The 18,363-nt window shown below is 40.8% G+C and overlaps 2 protein-coding genes across 2 annotated transcripts; both read left to right on the top strand.

Annotated features, from left to right (window-relative positions):
- The first annotated feature begins 279 nt into the window (after positions 1-279).
- Positions 280-5,490, top strand: FGG (fibrinogen gamma chain). Its single transcript, XM_065693249.1, has 10 exons — positions 280-424; positions 516-560; positions 991-1,174; positions 1,279-1,372; positions 2,317-2,447; positions 3,112-3,245; positions 3,371-3,555; positions 4,161-4,438; positions 4,766-4,935; positions 5,261-5,490. The coding sequence occupies exons 1-10, from the start codon at positions 350-352 to the stop codon at positions 5,273-5,275; spliced, it is 1,311 nt and encodes a 436-aa protein (XP_065549321.1). The 5' UTR covers positions 280-349; the 3' UTR covers positions 5,276-5,490.
- A 5,808-nt stretch (positions 5,491-11,298) lies between these two features.
- On the top strand, positions 11,299-17,892 carry FGA (fibrinogen alpha chain). Its single transcript, XM_065693236.1, has 6 exons — positions 11,299-11,406; positions 12,980-13,108; positions 13,976-14,159; positions 14,483-14,628; positions 15,573-16,653; positions 17,033-17,892. The coding sequence occupies exons 1-6, from the start codon at positions 11,356-11,358 to the stop codon at positions 17,740-17,742; spliced, it is 2,301 nt and encodes a 766-aa protein (XP_065549308.1). The 5' UTR covers positions 11,299-11,355; the 3' UTR covers positions 17,743-17,892.
- The last annotated feature ends 471 nt before the right edge of the window (positions 17,893-18,363 follow it).

The raw sequence follows: 18,363 nt of genomic DNA, 5'->3' as shown, positions 1-18,363 counted from the left end.
CCAGCTCCCATCCCAGTGCCATGTGTGGGTTTCCTTACGCTCATATTACTAAAAGTAGCATCTCCATGCCTCATCTCACCTTCCTGCCTCCCCTGAGACCTCCTGGCTGGAGCAGAGATCAAGCAGATAACTGGGAAGCAGGTTCTGAAAATGGGAGGAGTAAATGATGTGTGCAAATTCTGGGAATCCACCTCAATCCCTACCCCACCTCCTCCCGCCACCTCCTGGTGCCCGCCCCCAGCCCCAGCCTGCTCCCTTAAACTGCTGCCGCCCTGTGCTGGGTTGAACATTTTCGGCTGCTGGTTGCACCGATTACACTGAGCAGCTGTCAGCACCCAGTGGGGCAGACATGATGGTGCTGAGGTTACAAAACTGGGCTGCCCTGGGGCCTCTCCTCTCCCTGCTCTTTTCTACCAGTGTGGCGGTAAGTGAGGAGACGGTGTTAAAAACTGTGTTGGGGCAGAAAGCACTGTTGGAGAAAACTCACTGAAAATGGTCTTCTTTCTTCCCTTCAGTACATTGCTACCAGAGACAACTGCTGCATATTAGATGAACGATTTGTAAGTACCCGAACAATTTTCTTGTATTTTAAAAGCCTAATTAGAGTTTTCCTACACTGATTTCCTACCATTACCACCTGATCCTCATTGTTATTTTCAATACCTATTAAATGCTCTGTGCTTAAACCTGTTACTTATTAATAGCAGTATATACTCAGTAAAACTGTATGGGAGGCTGCACCATTGATGAAAGCATATCTCTAGAATACAATACAAGTAATAACATGCACTGTTTTCTTGCTATGTGTTCACACAGTGTGGAAGTAAACCACCTCTGTAAATTCAAATACAGCAGACAAAGTGGCAAATGCTACCCTTTCTTATCCACAATTGTCTGTATAAGCCGTGCCTGAAAGTTCCCCTGCCCAAATACTCCGCTTTCCTTTTGTTGCTCCTGAAACATTTCCTATGATTATTCTTTCCTCTTTAGGGTAGCTACTGCCCAACGACCTGTGGCATTGCAGATTTCTTTAATAAATACCATCTTACCATGGATAATGAACTGCAGGAAATGGAGAGAATTTTGCGGGAAATTGCTAACTCCTCAATAACAGCAGATCATTTGATTCAGCACATTCAAAGCCTCTACCCTCCAGAGAAGCAGACACTACCAAGTGAGAATATAAAAATAACTACACAAGTGATAAATATAATTTATGTACTTTTGTTGGTTTTTTTATTCATCTAATTGCAATAATTTTATACCTCTGTTTTACAGATTCAATTGAAGATTTCACTAAAAAGTCCAAGAAAATAATTGAAGAAATCATCCGATATGAAAACACAATTTTCACTCATGAAAGTACTATACAGTAGGTATCTGTCATTCTATTTTATGCCGTTTGACAATCCAAATTGTTTTCTTTTTGTTCTTTTATAAAGTACAGCTAAGGATCCCCCAGAAGGGGTTTTTGTGCTCATGTAGACAATTGTGCCCACACTTTCATTAGTAGCTGCCTAGCAGGGCACAGAAAGATCATGAAAATCACATATTGCATTCTCTGCTATCTGCATAAGCCGTTAATTGTGCAAGAAGTGCAAGGCAAGAATGTCAGGAAGCCTGGTGATATTTTTATTTACATTTCTTTTGCTGTGTCAGCTAGTCCTAAAATCTTTTTCATGACCTTTGGAGATTTTATTTCTATAAGTTTGTGCTGTAAAGCATAGTGTGTGGAATGCTTATGCAATCTGGCTAATATCTAGCTAATTTTGCTGCATACGGCCATGAAAATTAGCTCAGTTACATCAATATAAATCAACTCAGTGGTAGTCTTTTGTAAACTGACATTGAAAATAAAGTTGAAAAACATCATTAACTTTTCTAAATCTTAAGGATACGGTTTTTTTGCTCTAAAGGTAGAGAAATCTCCACCTTTTTAACATTATATCAAAGATGATTTAGCAATTCTGACATTTGCAGCAGTTTATTTACAGTACTTATGTTTTACAAATGCATCCATGATGTGAGCTGGCATTGACTTTTGGAGAACAAAGAGAAACTTTCCATAGCATAATATTAATACACTAATTACTGGTTTGAGTTTTGCAGATTAATGTCATGTTAAGTTTAGCTTAAGGTTAAGTGTGTACTTTCCTATTTTGGCTAGTTTCCTCAACATTTAATCAGTGCTCATAGAAGCAGACCCTTTTACAGGGATGTATGTAGCAGCATGCTATATATGTGAAGCATGGACGTGTGTATTACTTATTCAGAAACAGCTGAATCAATAAGCCATTTTTATGTCTCTCTGTCCAGGCAGTTGACAGATGCACATATAATGAACAGCAATAGAATCACACAGCTGAAACAGAAGATTGCCCAGCTTGAGTCAGAATGTCAGGAGCCATGCAGAGACACAGCCGAAATACAGGAGACAACTGGAAGAGGTACCGCAAATGCTTCTTGTATGGTCGAGGATTTGTTCAGTTACAAGTATTGCCAGGTGGCATAACAGCAGTGAGTTATTTGTAATCTTACAGGCCATAGATTTCTGCAAAGATGTATAAAATTGCAAGTTATGAAAACAGTGCTTAGATCAATATAAGCACCAGGTATATGCTCTGCAAACAAGGCATTCAGATGGGACAGAGTTCTTGTTTGTTCTTTTGGTCTTTCTGGCCAAATGTGATTATCCTCAAATGTATGCTAAACATGAGGGACGTAAGTAGGGTTTTCATGGACATGGGACAAAGAGAAGATAACCCATTATCACATTTCTACTGAGTCATCTGAAAAAAAAATTAATTATTCCATTAGCTCCAAAAGTGCCTTTGTTGTTGCTGTAGAAGTTCATGCAGTGACTGCATTTTATATTTAAGTTGCTCAACTTCTATGTGAGACTAAACTCCTCCTCATCTCACACATCTCCTGTGACGTTCAGTAGGATTTCTTATAGAAATGACATTAAAGTATATGGACTAAATAGCTAACTTTGCAACAATGATATTTAGATTAGTTATATTTTTTTCTACTAAGAAAGCTACAATATCAAATAAATGTGAGGATAGAGCTATAGGTTAAATAACAATCCTTTGAATATCTTTACTTCAGATTGTCAAGACATTGCAAATAAAGGTGCCAGAAAAAGTGGTCTTTACTTTATCAAGCCTCAAAAAGCCAAGCAGTCATTCCTAGTCTACTGTGAGATTGACTCATACGGCAACGGCTGGACAGTATTACAGAGGGTATGCCGCTTATGTATTATTACCACAAGCAAGCTTATTGCATCAGCACTGTCTTTATTTACCTACACCAGTGCACATTGTTTTTACTGAGGTTTTTTATTTTGTTTGCTTGTTTATTTTCCCAGAGACTGGACGGGAGTGAGGACTTCAGGAGAAATTGGGTTCAGTACAAGGAAGGATTTGGACACCTGTCTCCAGATGACACCACGGAGTTCTGGCTGGGTAATGAAAAGATTCATTTAATAACCACACAGTCCACTCTGCCATACACCTTACGAATAGAACTGGAGGACTGGAATGGCAAAAAAAGGTATGTGCTGATGATGCTTCTAAACATGACAGCTTAAAGCCTACTGCTCCTGTTGCTGTGTCCATTTGTGCAGCTTTCTAAAAAAATACTGAGCCCTTAGACCTGCTGCCATGCATATGACACTGCTTTGGCTCCTGAACCCACCACTGTGACAGTAGCCATCATGTGTGACCTGTTGACAGGCACATGTATATGTCTGAAGGCCATGTGCTGGCAGACCTAGTTTTTCTGGCAGAAGGAATGTTTCTTTTGTTCAAGTTTCTTCACATGAGACACGCGCTCCTTCTTCCCAAAGAGTTTCCTCGTGACCTAAGGAAGCCTTAGTGTTATGAGCCTGGGAGATATATATATGTGGGTGTATATAACATAGATCATTCATACATCACTGAAGACTAGTAGTCAGAAAACATGTCTGATACTGGAGCACGAAAGTTCGTTAGATGTGTGTCATTGAACTGAGGCACATAGTCATGCAAAACCAATTCCTTTCAGAAGCTATTATGCCATAAATACCTTTTCTGCATTTCTAACACTTACGTATTTTTCATTTTTGCATGTACTGGGACTACAACATTCTCATATTCACCATTCTGCTTTGTTAACAGCACTGCTGACTATGCTGTATTCAAAGTGGGAAGTGAAGGAGACAAGTATCGACTGACTTATGCCTACTTTATTGGTGGTGAAGCTGGGGATGCCTTTGATGGCTTTGATTTTGGAGATGATCCAAGTGACAAGTCCTTTACATATCATAATGGCATGCGGTTCAGTACCTATGATAACGACAATGATAACTTTGCTGGCAACTGTGCTGAGCAAGATGGATCTGGATGGTGGATGAATAGATGTCATGCTGGCCACCTCAATGGCAAATATTATATAGGTAAAGTATCTCCTAAATACCTGTAACCCAGGACACCACATTTCAGTGACAAAGAAAAACGGGTCACTTCCACTGAGTATGTTTTGTCATCTGGATTTCCCAAAGCTGAGGTAGCCCATTCTTTGCAATAAGTGATAACACTAGCAGTAGGAGCTCACAGCTGAGCGGGAGAATCAGTCCTTCCTGACAGAAACAAAGAAGGGTAGTGAACAAGGCCTGTTAGCATGCCCAGGGATGCCATGGAGGTGTTAGTACCAGAAAAATGTATGGGCACATTAAATATTCTAGAAAGCAACTAATGGTTTTGCTCCAACTGGTATTTTTCAGATGGTGTGTACACATCGAAAGATGCTGGTCCATCTGGATATGACAATGGCATTATCTGGGCAACCTGGCGTGACCGGTGGTACTCCATGAAGAAAACTGCAATGAAAATCATCCCATTCAACAGACTGTCAGTAGATGGACAGCAGCACAACTTGGGCAGCGCCAAACAGGTTAGACCACAGAGCTAAGGCAAAATTTAATATGACAACAGAACATAGTTCACTTCACTGAGCGTGGAAAGCTGAAGTGTTGATCCCACCGCATTTTAGAGAAGTTGTCTTTGTTTCCCATTTGGTCCCAGAAATATTTGTACTTTGATTTTATTCTCACTGATTCTTTTAACAGATAACTAAATGTATAGTCTTGTGATCAGAAATAATTCCCTGCCTTAATGCACTTTAAATATGTACAATGCTATCAACATGTCATTATAGCTTTATGTACTTTTTTCTTTAGAAAAACATTAAAATGCTCTTTCTTCTTTTTCTGTTGTAGGTTGGAGACTCGTAAAGGGACAATTCCACAAAGACTAGTCTGAACAGGGAAAACAAATCTATTATCTTTTCAGACACTGAACCTACCTAACATTAAAGAATTCAGTTTTGACTGTAAAACACCGTTGACTGTAAAATGCCCAAGCCTCTTCCCTGAGCAGTGCTTATGTTTGTACATGGTTATTTTTTTCTGTACAAATTCTCAATAAATTTTTGATTATTACAAAAAAATCTGAATTTTTGTGCTTTTCTGTTGGCCAAACAAAACAAAGTAAAGTTTTGGAGGGTTGGTGATCAAACATGTAAAGTTGTAACCCTCATACAATCATTTCTGAATTGCACACCAGCAGTTTCTGCCTTTTTTTTAGAGGTGAGTATTGGAGCTATTTCTTCAGAAAATGGCTGTTTCCAAAAGTTTTCATTCTATTTTCTGATGAAACTGATTTGTGACATAGATCAAAATACATAGCAACTTGAAAGAGGACTAGTTTGCTGCTGAGGGCTACTTAACCTAGCTTACAATGAAGTAATGAACATATTTTAAATCAGGATGTGTTAGGAAATATGCTATCAATGACCAAGAACAAATATTTTACTCCAACAAGCTTCTCAAATATTACTGAGAATAAAAGTTTCATTTGCTTTATAGCACATAGTATTACACTACCAACCATTATTCTCGAATGCCCCCTTTTATGCATAAATATTTAAAAATGAATCTAACATATCTAGTGCCATTATCCAACAACAATAACAAAAATTACAGCAGAAATTCATTGTATTTTATTTGCATTTTCTTTTTTGAGATCTGGTAATAATTTTCCATGTGATCCCCATAAGCAAACTTGCAGCACAGTTCAAGAACAGCAAAGAATTTACAATGCTGTCTGAACGTACTCACTCAGGATATCTGATGAGTGCATTTGAGGGGTGCATTAGGAAATCAAATTAGCTTTGCGGATAAATTGCTCAACAAAAAATAACTCAGAGCTAGAACATATACCTCTATATATCTATATCTCTTTATCTGTATCTATGTCTATATCTACATATCTGTATCTATATATAGGTCAAGTTGATATATTTAGAAGTGAAATACGAAGTATATCCTGGTCTTTATTTTTAGTTACTAGTAAAAGGCCAGAGGTTCACCTGATACTTCCAAATAGCACGTTCAAATGCTTTAAAGACAGGAAGATATTACTCTTATAACACAGATCTAAAAGGCAGTTTATGCAGCCTCAACACTTTCCCAGGGCTGATGCTAAGCCTCTTTCCCTGGATGTAAAACTCCATAGCATGATATATTTCTCTCCCCATGTAATTTTTACGGAGGTTGTTTTGGCTTGGTGAAGTTTCACCCTTGAGCCAAAATCTAAGAGGAAGGCAGGTTTCCCAGGAGTAGGTGAGTAGAAGCCATCGTGTAACATAGGGTCAGCATGGGGTTAACAACTGTTTGGGATGAGGGTCAACCCCTCCACACTACTGACACAATATTTGCACAGCAATATTGCACCCATGCAACCAGCCATGCTGCTGGCTCACCACCAGCCTTGACATCAAATTCCTCACCAAGCAAAGCAGTTTTTCTCACCATTTTGTGCCGTGAGGCCTCTCTCGTGGCTCCTTGTAGCTGAAGCAGTATGTGTAGAGAGGCTTGGGGGAAGGATATGAGCTGAGGGTTGGCAGGTCCTGTCTGATCCTGGTTTTGAAACAGCCACTTGAGTGGCATTGCCCAAATTCCCTTCCACTTTCTGTTTTCAGTTTATACCAGCTATGCCATGACATTAAAGTTGTTATTATCTACATGTTTGCAACATGGAATTATAAAATACTCCTTTCCCCTCCATTGCTTTGACTTCTGTATCCACACTCTGCTAGGTCTGAATTGTGACTGGCCTCTCCTGATTTAGCTTTCAGACACCATGATTTATTAGATGAGAATTTGCTGTGCCTGCACACATTTCAGTGGTGGGAGCTGGCATTTTGTAGGTTGCTCACCAGAATTAAGATTGCCTTATTTTTCTAGTTGATTTGTTGATTGGTGTCCTAAGTTTTTACAACTCATTTTAACCTCCTTGGAGAGGACCATCTGCTCCAGTGGTCAAGAGGGTCAGAGCTATCAAATCCAAGAACTCGAAAAAGTTCTGTGCCAGAGTTCATCAGGGAGTCTGCAGGATCCCAGTCTGCAGTTACATTCTCTGGGTCCTGAAAGAAGACTGAAAACACTCATGCCTTTTGGCACTTCTTTCTACTGTTTCCAACCATCTAACTATCAGAAAAGGGCCTGAAAAGATCTCATATTTCTTCTGACTCTTAAATAATAATACTCTGGGTATTATTTTTTGCAAGCAAATATATTTCAGTTTGAATTAATGCCCTTATTTTGTAGCAGTGGTGGAGTCACCATCCCTGGAAGTGTTTGAAAACCATGTAGATGAGGCCTTCAGTGACATGGTTTAGTGGTGGTCTTGGCAGTCCTGGGGTGATGGTTGGACTTGATCTTAAAGGTCCAACCTAGGTGATTCTATGATTCTATACTGGGAGGTCATATTTCTCTTTTCTAAATCAGTCTTTATCATACATGACCCTCAAACTATTAGCTCTATTACGTATAGTGAAAGTTGTCTGTATTTGGGCAAGCCTTCCCCACTCTGAGTTTATCAAAGTTCATTATAGGATTTGGTGGCTATGATGAGTTTGCCTTTCTCTCACACCTCGTGCTTGCAGTCACTCTTCCAAAGACCTCTGTAGCACAAAACAGAAGAAATGGATGAGGAAAGGGTAGAAGTAGAAAAAAGCAAGTAAGGTGGATAGACTGGAGGACTTGCTGGGTCCCTCAGTCCTTGGGACATTGCATGGAGACAAAGTGGGACCAGATGCTGGGACTGGCTAGTGACAAATTCAAAAGAGTTAAGTAATCTGAGGAACATATGAAGAGAAGGTGGAGCTGAGAGCTGGAGCTTAAGGAGACTGGAATCCAAGACAAGGTATCTAGAGGAGGGACATGAATGACCAGGCAAAAGGAGGAGAAACCACTGCTGGGGAACTGATGGTGAGGACTTGTGGTAGTACAGGAGACAGGGGCAGTACTGGGCAAACAAGGGCTGGCTCACATCTAGGGTACACAAGCCAGAGTTAAAGCCCAGATTCCCAGCTATTACTGTGGCAACCTGCCAAGAGCAGGGCAGCTGAAGTCTGTCCTTTGATGATGAATTAAAGTTAAATCCAAAGTTTATCTAGCTCTTGGCCTTTAGCCTTTCAAACAAACACAGGGAGAAGTGATTGGATGATTGCCACAGGAAAGCAAAGGTACAGGCCGAAGGTCAGGCCTAGATTCAGTCCTCAACTGGAAATCCTGAGGAGATCCTCCTTCACCTCAGCTTCACCCAGAAACCCCTTCACATGAAGCAGGAAACACCACTTAGTTTACCTAATGGTTATGGCGGGTTATCAGCTTCTTCCAGTCCTTTTGGCCGTGGTGGCCAAGTTTTACTTGGACCAGAGCTTTAGTTTTCTACATTTGAAGGTCACCAGAGAGCTTTGTCCTCCATCAGGGTTTGTGGAGGCCTGGCACATGCTTTGTGTCCAGTTTTACACTGGTAGCTGGTATCTGGGTCACCACCTACCAAATTGACGCATCCTCTGTGAGCATGGTTGGAAAGGCAGAAAATCTTCTGCTTGGTGTGCTCTGACTACTATCGATTTTTAAGGCCTATTAAATTACCAAAATAATGTTCAGACATTATTGAAGATCACAAAATCAAGCTCTTCCAAAATGAGAGAAGCCAGAACTAACGTGCCATGTCACATCACATCTGAATTATGACGGATGCTTTAGTTGCTGCGTAGGTTGCAATGCAGGTAGGGAATAAAACCAGGTGGGACATAGTTGTCTCTTACTTACAGCTGTTACCCTGCGAAATCAGGTGCTATTCCTGCCCTCATCACTCAGTTCCTGTGGGATCAGAAGCAAGACACTCAGGTAAAGCACTGTGGTAGCTGAGTGATGAGCACCGTAGGAAAATATGTGAAGATTTAAACAGTCTGCAGAGTATCACCATACAACGAAAAGAATGTACAGCTCTGAGCAGCTGCTTCCTGTCATTTCCTCCTTTAAGCATTTTATTGTCCAACAAGCTTTTAATAAGTCTTCCACAGAATTGCTGCAACAGAATGAACAAAATTGTGTAGGACTTGGAGTGGGGAAGCATCATCAACTTTATCCCAGCTGAAGTTAGCAGCTGAGGGTTTTGGTGTGTAAGAATATTGATTATCTGCTTTAAGTTTAGGAGTTTTTATGAACCAAAGAACACAGCAACGGCTGGCTGATCTTCAGACTGAGCAAAGGTAATACATGGTCTGTTTGGACGTTTGTTGCTGAAGTTATTTGGGCTGTCTTGTTGCTGCAATATAAGTCTGTTGAATCACAGCATTACTAGCACTGCACTAGCAGTGGGATTACTAGCACTGAGATTCAACAGAAGACTTTACAGAGCATGTTGCAGGGAATTTATATGAACAAAACATCTTGTTTCAGAATGTGCACAGGTAAAATAAGACTAAGCCTTAAATATAATAGAAACACTCTGTCATGCAAAACCGGGTCTTGGTGGTGTAGGTGTTAATCAATTTAGCACCATCTTAATGAGCTCTTCTGCTACCTGAGAATATGACTTGGGTAGATTTAGATTATATATTAGGAAAAAATTCTTCATCACAAAAATGTGATGAGACATTGGCACATGTTACCCAAAAAAGTTGTGGATGACCCATCCTTGGCAGTGTTCAAGGCCAGGTTGGACGGGCTTTTGAGCAACCTGGTCTAGTGGAAGGCGTCCCTGCCCATGGCAGGGTATTTGGAACTAGGTGATCTTTAAGGTCCCTTCCAACCCAAACCATTCTATGGTTCTCTGATATTGGTATATGTTAGATTTAAGAGGGGTTCCGTAGATAAGAGAAGCATGAAATACAAGGCCAGAATTGGAAGGAAACAAAGGGTCCCATTCACATCTCTCTAAAGCAGAACATGGTAAGATGTTGCAGGCTGTAGATGGTGAGTTTTTGAAATGTCACGTGGTTTTAAAAAGCCAAGAGAGAATTTTGTTCTTTTGGCTGATGAGGTTAACATGTGCTCTAAACAAAGATGTTCTTGCTCATTCCTGATCACTGTGGTGGCAACTTTTGAGATGGACAGCATCTCTCAAGTGTCTGACAGCCATGTACATCATTCCCCATTAACAGTAAGGTTAGTTATAGAGCTCACATTATTATCATCATCAATTACCACATACAAACTATACCCACTATGCAAACATTTAAGAAGGCATGACTCTTTAGGAATATTTTATTATGCTTAACATCTGTTCTGGGACATTTTCAAGTACCACTCTACTGTGGTACTCTTCATAAATTTGTGTTCATTTCAAACAAATCCTACTTGATAAAAGTTACAATATACCATTTGTGTAAGAGACAGCATAATGTTAAACACATCATGCATCATACAAATACCAGTAAGGTCCAGCTATAAAAACTGTTGTAAAGTGGGCTCTGGACTCCTTAGGAATTAATTTCAGTTGATGACCACGTGGTCATAGATAGACTTTCTTAGGCCAGTACTTGCCTTGGAAAGGCCGGTGAATTTCACAGCAGTGGAACAGAGTCACAGAGAAAGGGCAAACCAATGACTTCCTGTTTCAAATATCAGCTCTTTCATTATGCTAAGTTCCCATTGCACAGTGTGTGTCTTCCAGGAGGTAAGCGTTGCTGGATCCCGCTAGGTCCTGTGTACATCTAAGTTGAACATCCAGTTACGAGAAATCAAGCTTCAGACAGATTTTTATTTTCCTGGAATACATGGCGTTGTCCACATGTTGGTGTTGTACAAACTTATCTGGAGCAAATAACAGCCCAAACTTGTGCAACAGGCCTTAAGTAATCACCTAAGGGGGAGGGGGATATCTGGCATGTTTTGTCTCCAAACAGAAGGGAGCATAATGATTAATCTCAGCTTCACGCTAAGGTTTAAATTGCACCCAGAGATAGGGAAAAAGCATCCTTTCAGTCAAAGTTCTGCTTGCTCTTCTCCTGAAGATGGTATCACTGAGGATCCTCTGTGTGTTGCTGTGCCTCTACTTAGCCTGGGTATGAATTTGATTATTTTCATAGCTTTCTGTTTTGAAGAGTGTTTATTAGATAGATAAATTTTGACTGTCGTCTAGCTTGTAAAATGCACACCCATATACACAAGCCTACTGTAACCATTTCACTGCTGGACTTTCATCAATAGCTCTTGAGCATCCAGCTCTCTAGTTTTGCCTAATTTGATTTCGCTGAGTCTGCCTGGATTCACGAGCGGCATATACATTGAGTCGAATTTATAGATTCATAGGTGATGCTGTAAGTCTGTGGATGCCTGTGGCTCCAGCCAGCCAGGAATTTTCATGTTTATTAGAGTGAATTCTGCTCTCATTTGGATGGTACTTCAGCAGGGTTTTACACCTACAAATGATATGCAATACATTTATTATAAAATACACATTAAAACCCAAAGATTCCTGTAGCAGCAACATCAGGTTAAACTAGGGCTAAGTAAGAATTTTTTAGATAAGGAAACAGATAGATAGACTTGATTTTCAGCTATGTTAATATAAGCTTGTTCTTCTTACTGAGGTCTCAGGCCATAATGCTATGTTAGATTCTTCACATTTCTCTTTATGACTGTCTTTTGAAGAATATGCATATTTTAACAAATGACGGAAATTACAGAAAGCCAATGGGACAAAACAGAAGCAGTCATATTGGTGCTGTCAATGCTGAAGGGGCACAAGCCGCCTAAAAGTAAAGTTTTTATTTGTTACTTCTAAAAGGCCAGATCCTCAGGATTAATCAAACCGGAGTGAATCTGCCAGTTTTAATAATGACATTCCAGTTTCCCAGGGCTTAACAACAGTATAATGTAACTATATATAACATATATAAATATAAGTAACACAGTAGAAATCCTTACATTGTTTTGGCTTAGAATTAGCTTGTATAGATGCACTTCTCCTCAGGTTTGAAGATCTCAGTATATTATTTTTTCCTCTTCTTTCCATTAGCACAGTGGAATCCACCCATCACTGACATTATTTTTATTACGATGTTATCAGCTTTGTTGCTCTTTATGTCAGGCAAAACATGGCTACAAGCTTACATGTAGCAACTGCAATTAAAATCAGAAGCACTAATGGGAAAACTCTCTTCATATATATATATTTAAGCCAGTTTTGTGTGGAATGAAGGTGTTAGAATGAAAACACAAATTTAGCAATATTGCAGCAAATGAAAATAGAACATAGGGGGTTTTAAGTATTTACTTGAACTTAACCAGTTTCAATCTGATTTCAAGTTAATTTTATATTTACACACAGAACAAAAGATTTTTGTAGAATTATATTACTATATCTTGAGCATCACCAGCTCTCTACATAGCAGCATTAATTCTAAGAGATGAAAAGCTTTATTCTGACAAAACAAACAAAATCACATCTTCCAGGAAATGTCAGGAATAAAACAGTGCAAGGGCACTGCTCAGTGTGATGCTTTCCAGATGGCTGTAGCTGCCACACATCAGCTGTGCCACTGAGTGTCTGAGGACATCAGCATTGTGTTTCTGTTCTCTTGGCAGCTGTTTGGTTAATCTTGGTTTTGCTTTTGCCCTTTTTCCTCCTGGCAGGCACAAGATGGAGAAAGTACCTTTGAAAAGGAGGGTGGAGGAGTGCGTGGTCCCAGGATTGTGGAGCACATGTCCCAGTCCACCTGCCAGTATGAGAAGAACTGGCCCATCTGTGCAGACGATGACTGGGTGAGCAATGAGCTCTGGGGGCAAAAGAGGGGCCTATCAGTAGGGTGCTCATGGACCTCAGCCGGACTGCTACGATAGGTGCCATGCAGCCAGCATGCAGTTGGGGCTTGGGTCTTAGGGGGATGGGTAACACTTCATGTCAGGGCAGCCTGGAGAGATCTCCTGCAGGAAAGCAAGAAAGGAAATAATTAGGAGAAAGAAACAGGTGGAAGTTTGCCATGGTGCAGAATCAGAAGAGAACGTAAGTCTAGAAAAGAAAGATGAAATAAAAGGTTATACCTAGAAAAAAATAAGAAGGATTTTCTTTTTTTTATAATTTTGATATTGCCACTTTTGTAGTTGGTAAGAGAAAGGCACCAAAAAGATGTGTGACAAAGAAAATAAATAGCTAGAAATAACTTTCTCTTCACTACTTACTTTTAGGACATCAGATGACAAAATGTTCAGTAAAAGGTTTCATAATGATTGACTAGATGTCTTTGTGTATAAATTGTTCATTTGTGTCTCTCCTGCCTCATAGGTCTTAGCCCATCTCTATGCTACATTTATTTGATGAAATCTTGGCTAAGAGCTTTAGTCTGTAAGAACATGAAGCTTTTCCAAGGGAAATTTTGCTTAAATAAGTTGGCCTCTAACATCCTTGCTCAAACCGGACAACAGGCTTCGTACAGCACCCCTTTGGGAAATACATACATATATATAAAAATGGACATCTGAAGAAAACTTGCAGAATCTTGCCCTAACTTATTTTTTTTATTTTTAATTTTTTACATGTTTTCAGTGTTGGCCAAAAGTCTGAAAATGTAATGCTAAAAAAGGTTTACCCATGAAGATTTTAACACCATTATTTCCATCTTCTGATTTTAGGGGACAAAATGTCCATCAGGCTGCAGAATGCAAGGACTGATTGATGAAACAGACCAGGATTATAGTCACAGAATAGACAAAATCAGGAAGCTGCTCTTAGAAAATCAAAACAACTATAAAAAATCAAATCGGATAGTTGTGGAAACTGTAAACGTACTGAAACCAAACCTGGACAGTGCTCAGAGTGAGTATCTTGCACCCAGTTTTATTATCCATTGCTGAATTACTATTTTTTTTTTGTGCATAAGCAATATGTGGTGAAAATACATCATAGAATAGTTAGGGTTGGAAAGGATATGCTGCACTGGACCTTATGAACAAGACCCAGAATAAACATAGTAATTAAGACTCTTAACTGCTAACTAGTAAAAACTAATGTACTTTTTTACCTGTCGAGTACTGTGAGAAATATGAGCTTAATTACATGTTTTAATCACTTATTTTGAAAACACTACCCTTTTAGGAAAGAAAATCACCTGTGCTGACTGTGAGGCATTTCTGTTTCAGAGATTGATGATGATTATGGTCGCGTGTCAGGAGAGCTGAGACAGAGAATTGTGACGTTAAAGCAGAGGGTTGTCACTCAAGTAAACAGAATTAAAGCTCTGCAGAGCAGCATCCAGGAGCAGGTGACAGAGATGAAGCGCTTGGAGGTAGGTAGCTGCTATATAGTTTCCATTCTTTCTAGGGCTTAGCTACAGAAAGAGGGTCTATCTATTACACTGTACATGGTGAGCAGTGCCGCCTCGAGAAGAAAACTTGATGCAACTCTCACAGGACCTGATTTGCTGAAGGAAATCCCCAAATGAGCTGCTTTCTGTGCAGCTAGGTGTGGGAACGAGTATGAGCTCAGGAGGATTCCTGGTCCCGTTTTTCACTTCTCTCAGACAAGTAGCAGAGATTTTATATCTACTGATAACTGGCTCTGCATGAGGTGTTTCTCCTCCTATAAGGAGTTGCTGAGCAGCTAGGACGAGAGGGGTGTACCCTGTCCTTCCCTAGTGCTGCCACTGCTGCCCAAGCCAGTGCTGGAACTAGAGCCCATGTTCCCAAGCTGCAGCCAATCCTTTTGACAAGAATGAAAGCAAAAGTCCTGGCACAAACAGGGGTTTTGCTCAAAAGCCTGTTTTGATCCCCAGATCAGAGATCCATCTTTTGGATCATTTAGGAAAGCAGTGGTAGCCTCAGTATGGCAGGCCTCACAGCCGGGCTATGACAGGCTCTGGGACAACCCCTGTGTCTTTCCCTCTCCCTGGAGGACCCATTTCTGCCCCGGTTCCCAGGGAGTTGCCCAGGTCTACAGCACTCCCTCCAGACCAAGGAAGACACCCCTGTGCACCAAGAATAAACCCAGCAGAGATTGGGAATGTGCTACAATGTACTTCTCCATGGAGCTCATGTGCACTGTGCTACTGCATGTGTTGTATTTATTGGAAATAAACCCAGGGATGATCTCAAAACTGAGCTTTGGAAAAGCTCTGCTGTAGGTGGGAGGTGCCAGGATCTCTTACCTTTCCTCCAGTCCAATTAAAGAATACACTTGCTTGAGAAAGTCAGGAAAGGTCCCTAACCAAATTATTTCTCTCTGTTTACATAGGTGGACATTGATATTAAGATACGAGCTTGCAAAGGAACCTGTGATAGAAGTTTTGACTACCAGGTGGACAAAGAAAGCTATGACAATATCCAGAAGCAGCTTACCCAGGCCAACTCCATCAACTTGCACCCAGAGCTTCAAACAACCACCTTGAGCACGCTGAAAATGAGGCCAATTAAGGACTCAAACGTTCCCGAGCATTTTAAGCATAAGCCTCTGCCAGAAATGCAAGCTCTGAATATAATTAATAACATCAAGCAGATGCAAGTGGTATTAGAAAGATCAGAAACAGACACAAAGCCCTCCCGAGGCGACAGCGTGTATCTTGCAGCAGAATCAAGGGGGGATGGACCTTCACACACCAGCAAATTAGTTACTCCTACTCACGGGAGAGAAACTATTAGTCTGGGAGACAAAACCTCCTCCACTGTCCGTAGGTGCACCAAAACTACCACCAAAAGAGTTGTCACTGGCCCCGATGGCCCTAGAGAAGAAGTAGTTGAAAAAACAGTTTCTTCTGATGGCTCAGACTGCTCCTATTTGCAAGGGGCAGGAAATGCTAGAGAGGAAGGGAGCATGTACCATGTTGGTGGGACAGATGGCTTCCACAAGCTAGAGAAGTTATTCCCTGAGCTAGAGTCCTTTTTCACTCCCGACTCTGCATCCACTGCTAGTAAGCACTTTGGTGGATCAAGCAGCGTTTCATCTAGCAGCCACACAACTGGTACAGGCAGTAGCCACTTAGGTACTGGAGTATCCAGTCATTCAGGGACTTACGGGGGGAAAGGCAAATTTACAGACTTAGGAGAGGAGGAAGAAGATGACTTTGGAGGACTTCACCTTCAGCCATCTGGATTCCCATCTGGCAGCGCAAGTCACTCCAAGACTGTAGTGACCAGCGCCTCTTCTAGTTTCAACAAGGGAGGCTCCACTTTTGAAACCAAATCACTAAAGACCCGTGAAATAACTGAGGAGCTAGGTGGGATGCAACATGATCAGAGTGCAGAGGATACCCCAGACTTTCAGGCACGCAGCATCAGACCATCAGGAAAGAAGCAAAGGAGAGCCAGCACTGGGAAAGGTACACAGGCATCACGGAAATAGTTAATTGAGGTAGTGGAGCCAAACTCCATCACTAACCAAACTGACACATTGGTTTCAGATACCGTAGTACAACAGTGTGATGTTAAAATGCGAACACTGTGTCCATTTATTGCCACCTTGGAAACAAAAAGGAAAATATTTCATTGCTATTCGGGTATTACATAGACAATTCACAATTTAAGATGTATGTAATTTTCTTTTCTGAATCCTTTTTAATGTTGCCTGTCCCTATACCTAGTGTATTTCAAGACATGTTTAACAATTTTCCTCAGAGCTATTGGTACTTGGATTCCTCTGAACCTTTTATTAAATTTTGCTGATAACTCCTGTCAAACCAGATCAACTTTTTTTTTTAGACTGTGATGATATCCGCCAGAAACACACTTTTGGTGCCAAAAGTGGCATTTTCAAAATCAAGCCAGCGGGATCGAATAAGGTTTTGTCAGTTTATTGCGACCAAGAGACAACTTTGGGAGGATGGCTACTGATCCAACAGAGAATGGATGGATCAGTGAATTTTAACCGGACCTGGCAAGACTACAAGAGAGGTTTCGGCAGCGTGGACGGCAAAGGGCAAGGAGAGTTCTGGCTGGGCAATGAAAACATACACTTGCTGACTCAGAACGATACTCTCCTTCGGGTAGAGTTAGAGGACTGGGATGGAAATGCTGAGTATGCAGAGTATATCATACAAGTAGGATCTGAAGCAGAAGGGTACGCCCTTGCCGTGTCCTCCTATGAGGGGACGGCTGGGGATGCGCTGATAGAGGGCTGGCTGGAAGACGGTACTGAATACACATCCCATGCCCAGATGCAGTTTAGCACCTTTGACCGGGACCAGGACCGCTGGGAGGAGAGCTGTGCAGAGATGTATGGGGGTGGCTGGTGGTACAACAGCTGCCAGGCAGCCAACCTCAATGGCATTTACTACCTGGGGGGCCACTATGACCCCAGGTACAACGTTCCTTATGAGATCGAAAATGGTGTGGTCTGGCTGCCATTTAGGGCCTCTGACTATTCCCTCAAAATTGTTAGAATGAAAATCAGGCCCATAGACACCATGTAGAAAGACAGGCTTTTAATGTATATTACAACTATAAGTTGGAAAGATTTTTTTATATATGAATGTGCATGATGTACCTTTACTCTGTGAATTTGAAGGCAACTGGGCACATCTGTGGCTTAAAAAATAAACACTGATTAATAATCAACAAAACAGTTCTTTCATCTTATTTGCAATTGCCAAAACTTTTCAAGGAAATATTGATTTTAAACCCCTTTTTATATGAACTTTGTCTCTCTCTTTCCCAATAATAGAATCACAGAATAGTTAGGGTTGGAAAGGACCTTAAGATCATCTAGTTCCAACCCCCCTGCCATGGGCAGGGACACCTCACCCTAGACAATGTCATCCACGGTTCTGTCTTTGACAGGTCAAACCTAAGCTGGAGCTAAAAATATTTATAATTTGAATTATTTATTTTGTTTAGAAGTGTTAAAGAAATAAAATAATTTAGAAGTATGTTCACTGCAAAGTCCTGCCTCCACTACCACCAACCATGAAAGTCTGATCAAGTTCAACAGTCACACTTCTGGGTGTCTCCTTGCATTTCCATTTTGGGGGCAGCATAACAGTGTCAGAGGAATCAGTTCTCAGGCAGAGCAGCAGATGGTTTGGGTTCTTGCT

Source organism: Lathamus discolor, chromosome 1 (assembly GCF_037157495.1).
Source record: "Lathamus discolor isolate bLatDis1 chromosome 1, bLatDis1.hap1, whole genome shotgun sequence".
NCBI classification, from domain to species: Eukaryota; Metazoa; Chordata; class Aves; order Psittaciformes; family Psittacidae; genus Lathamus; species Lathamus discolor.
Note: the sequence above shows the minus strand (reverse complement) of the source record. Positions and strands in the feature narration are given on the sequence as shown.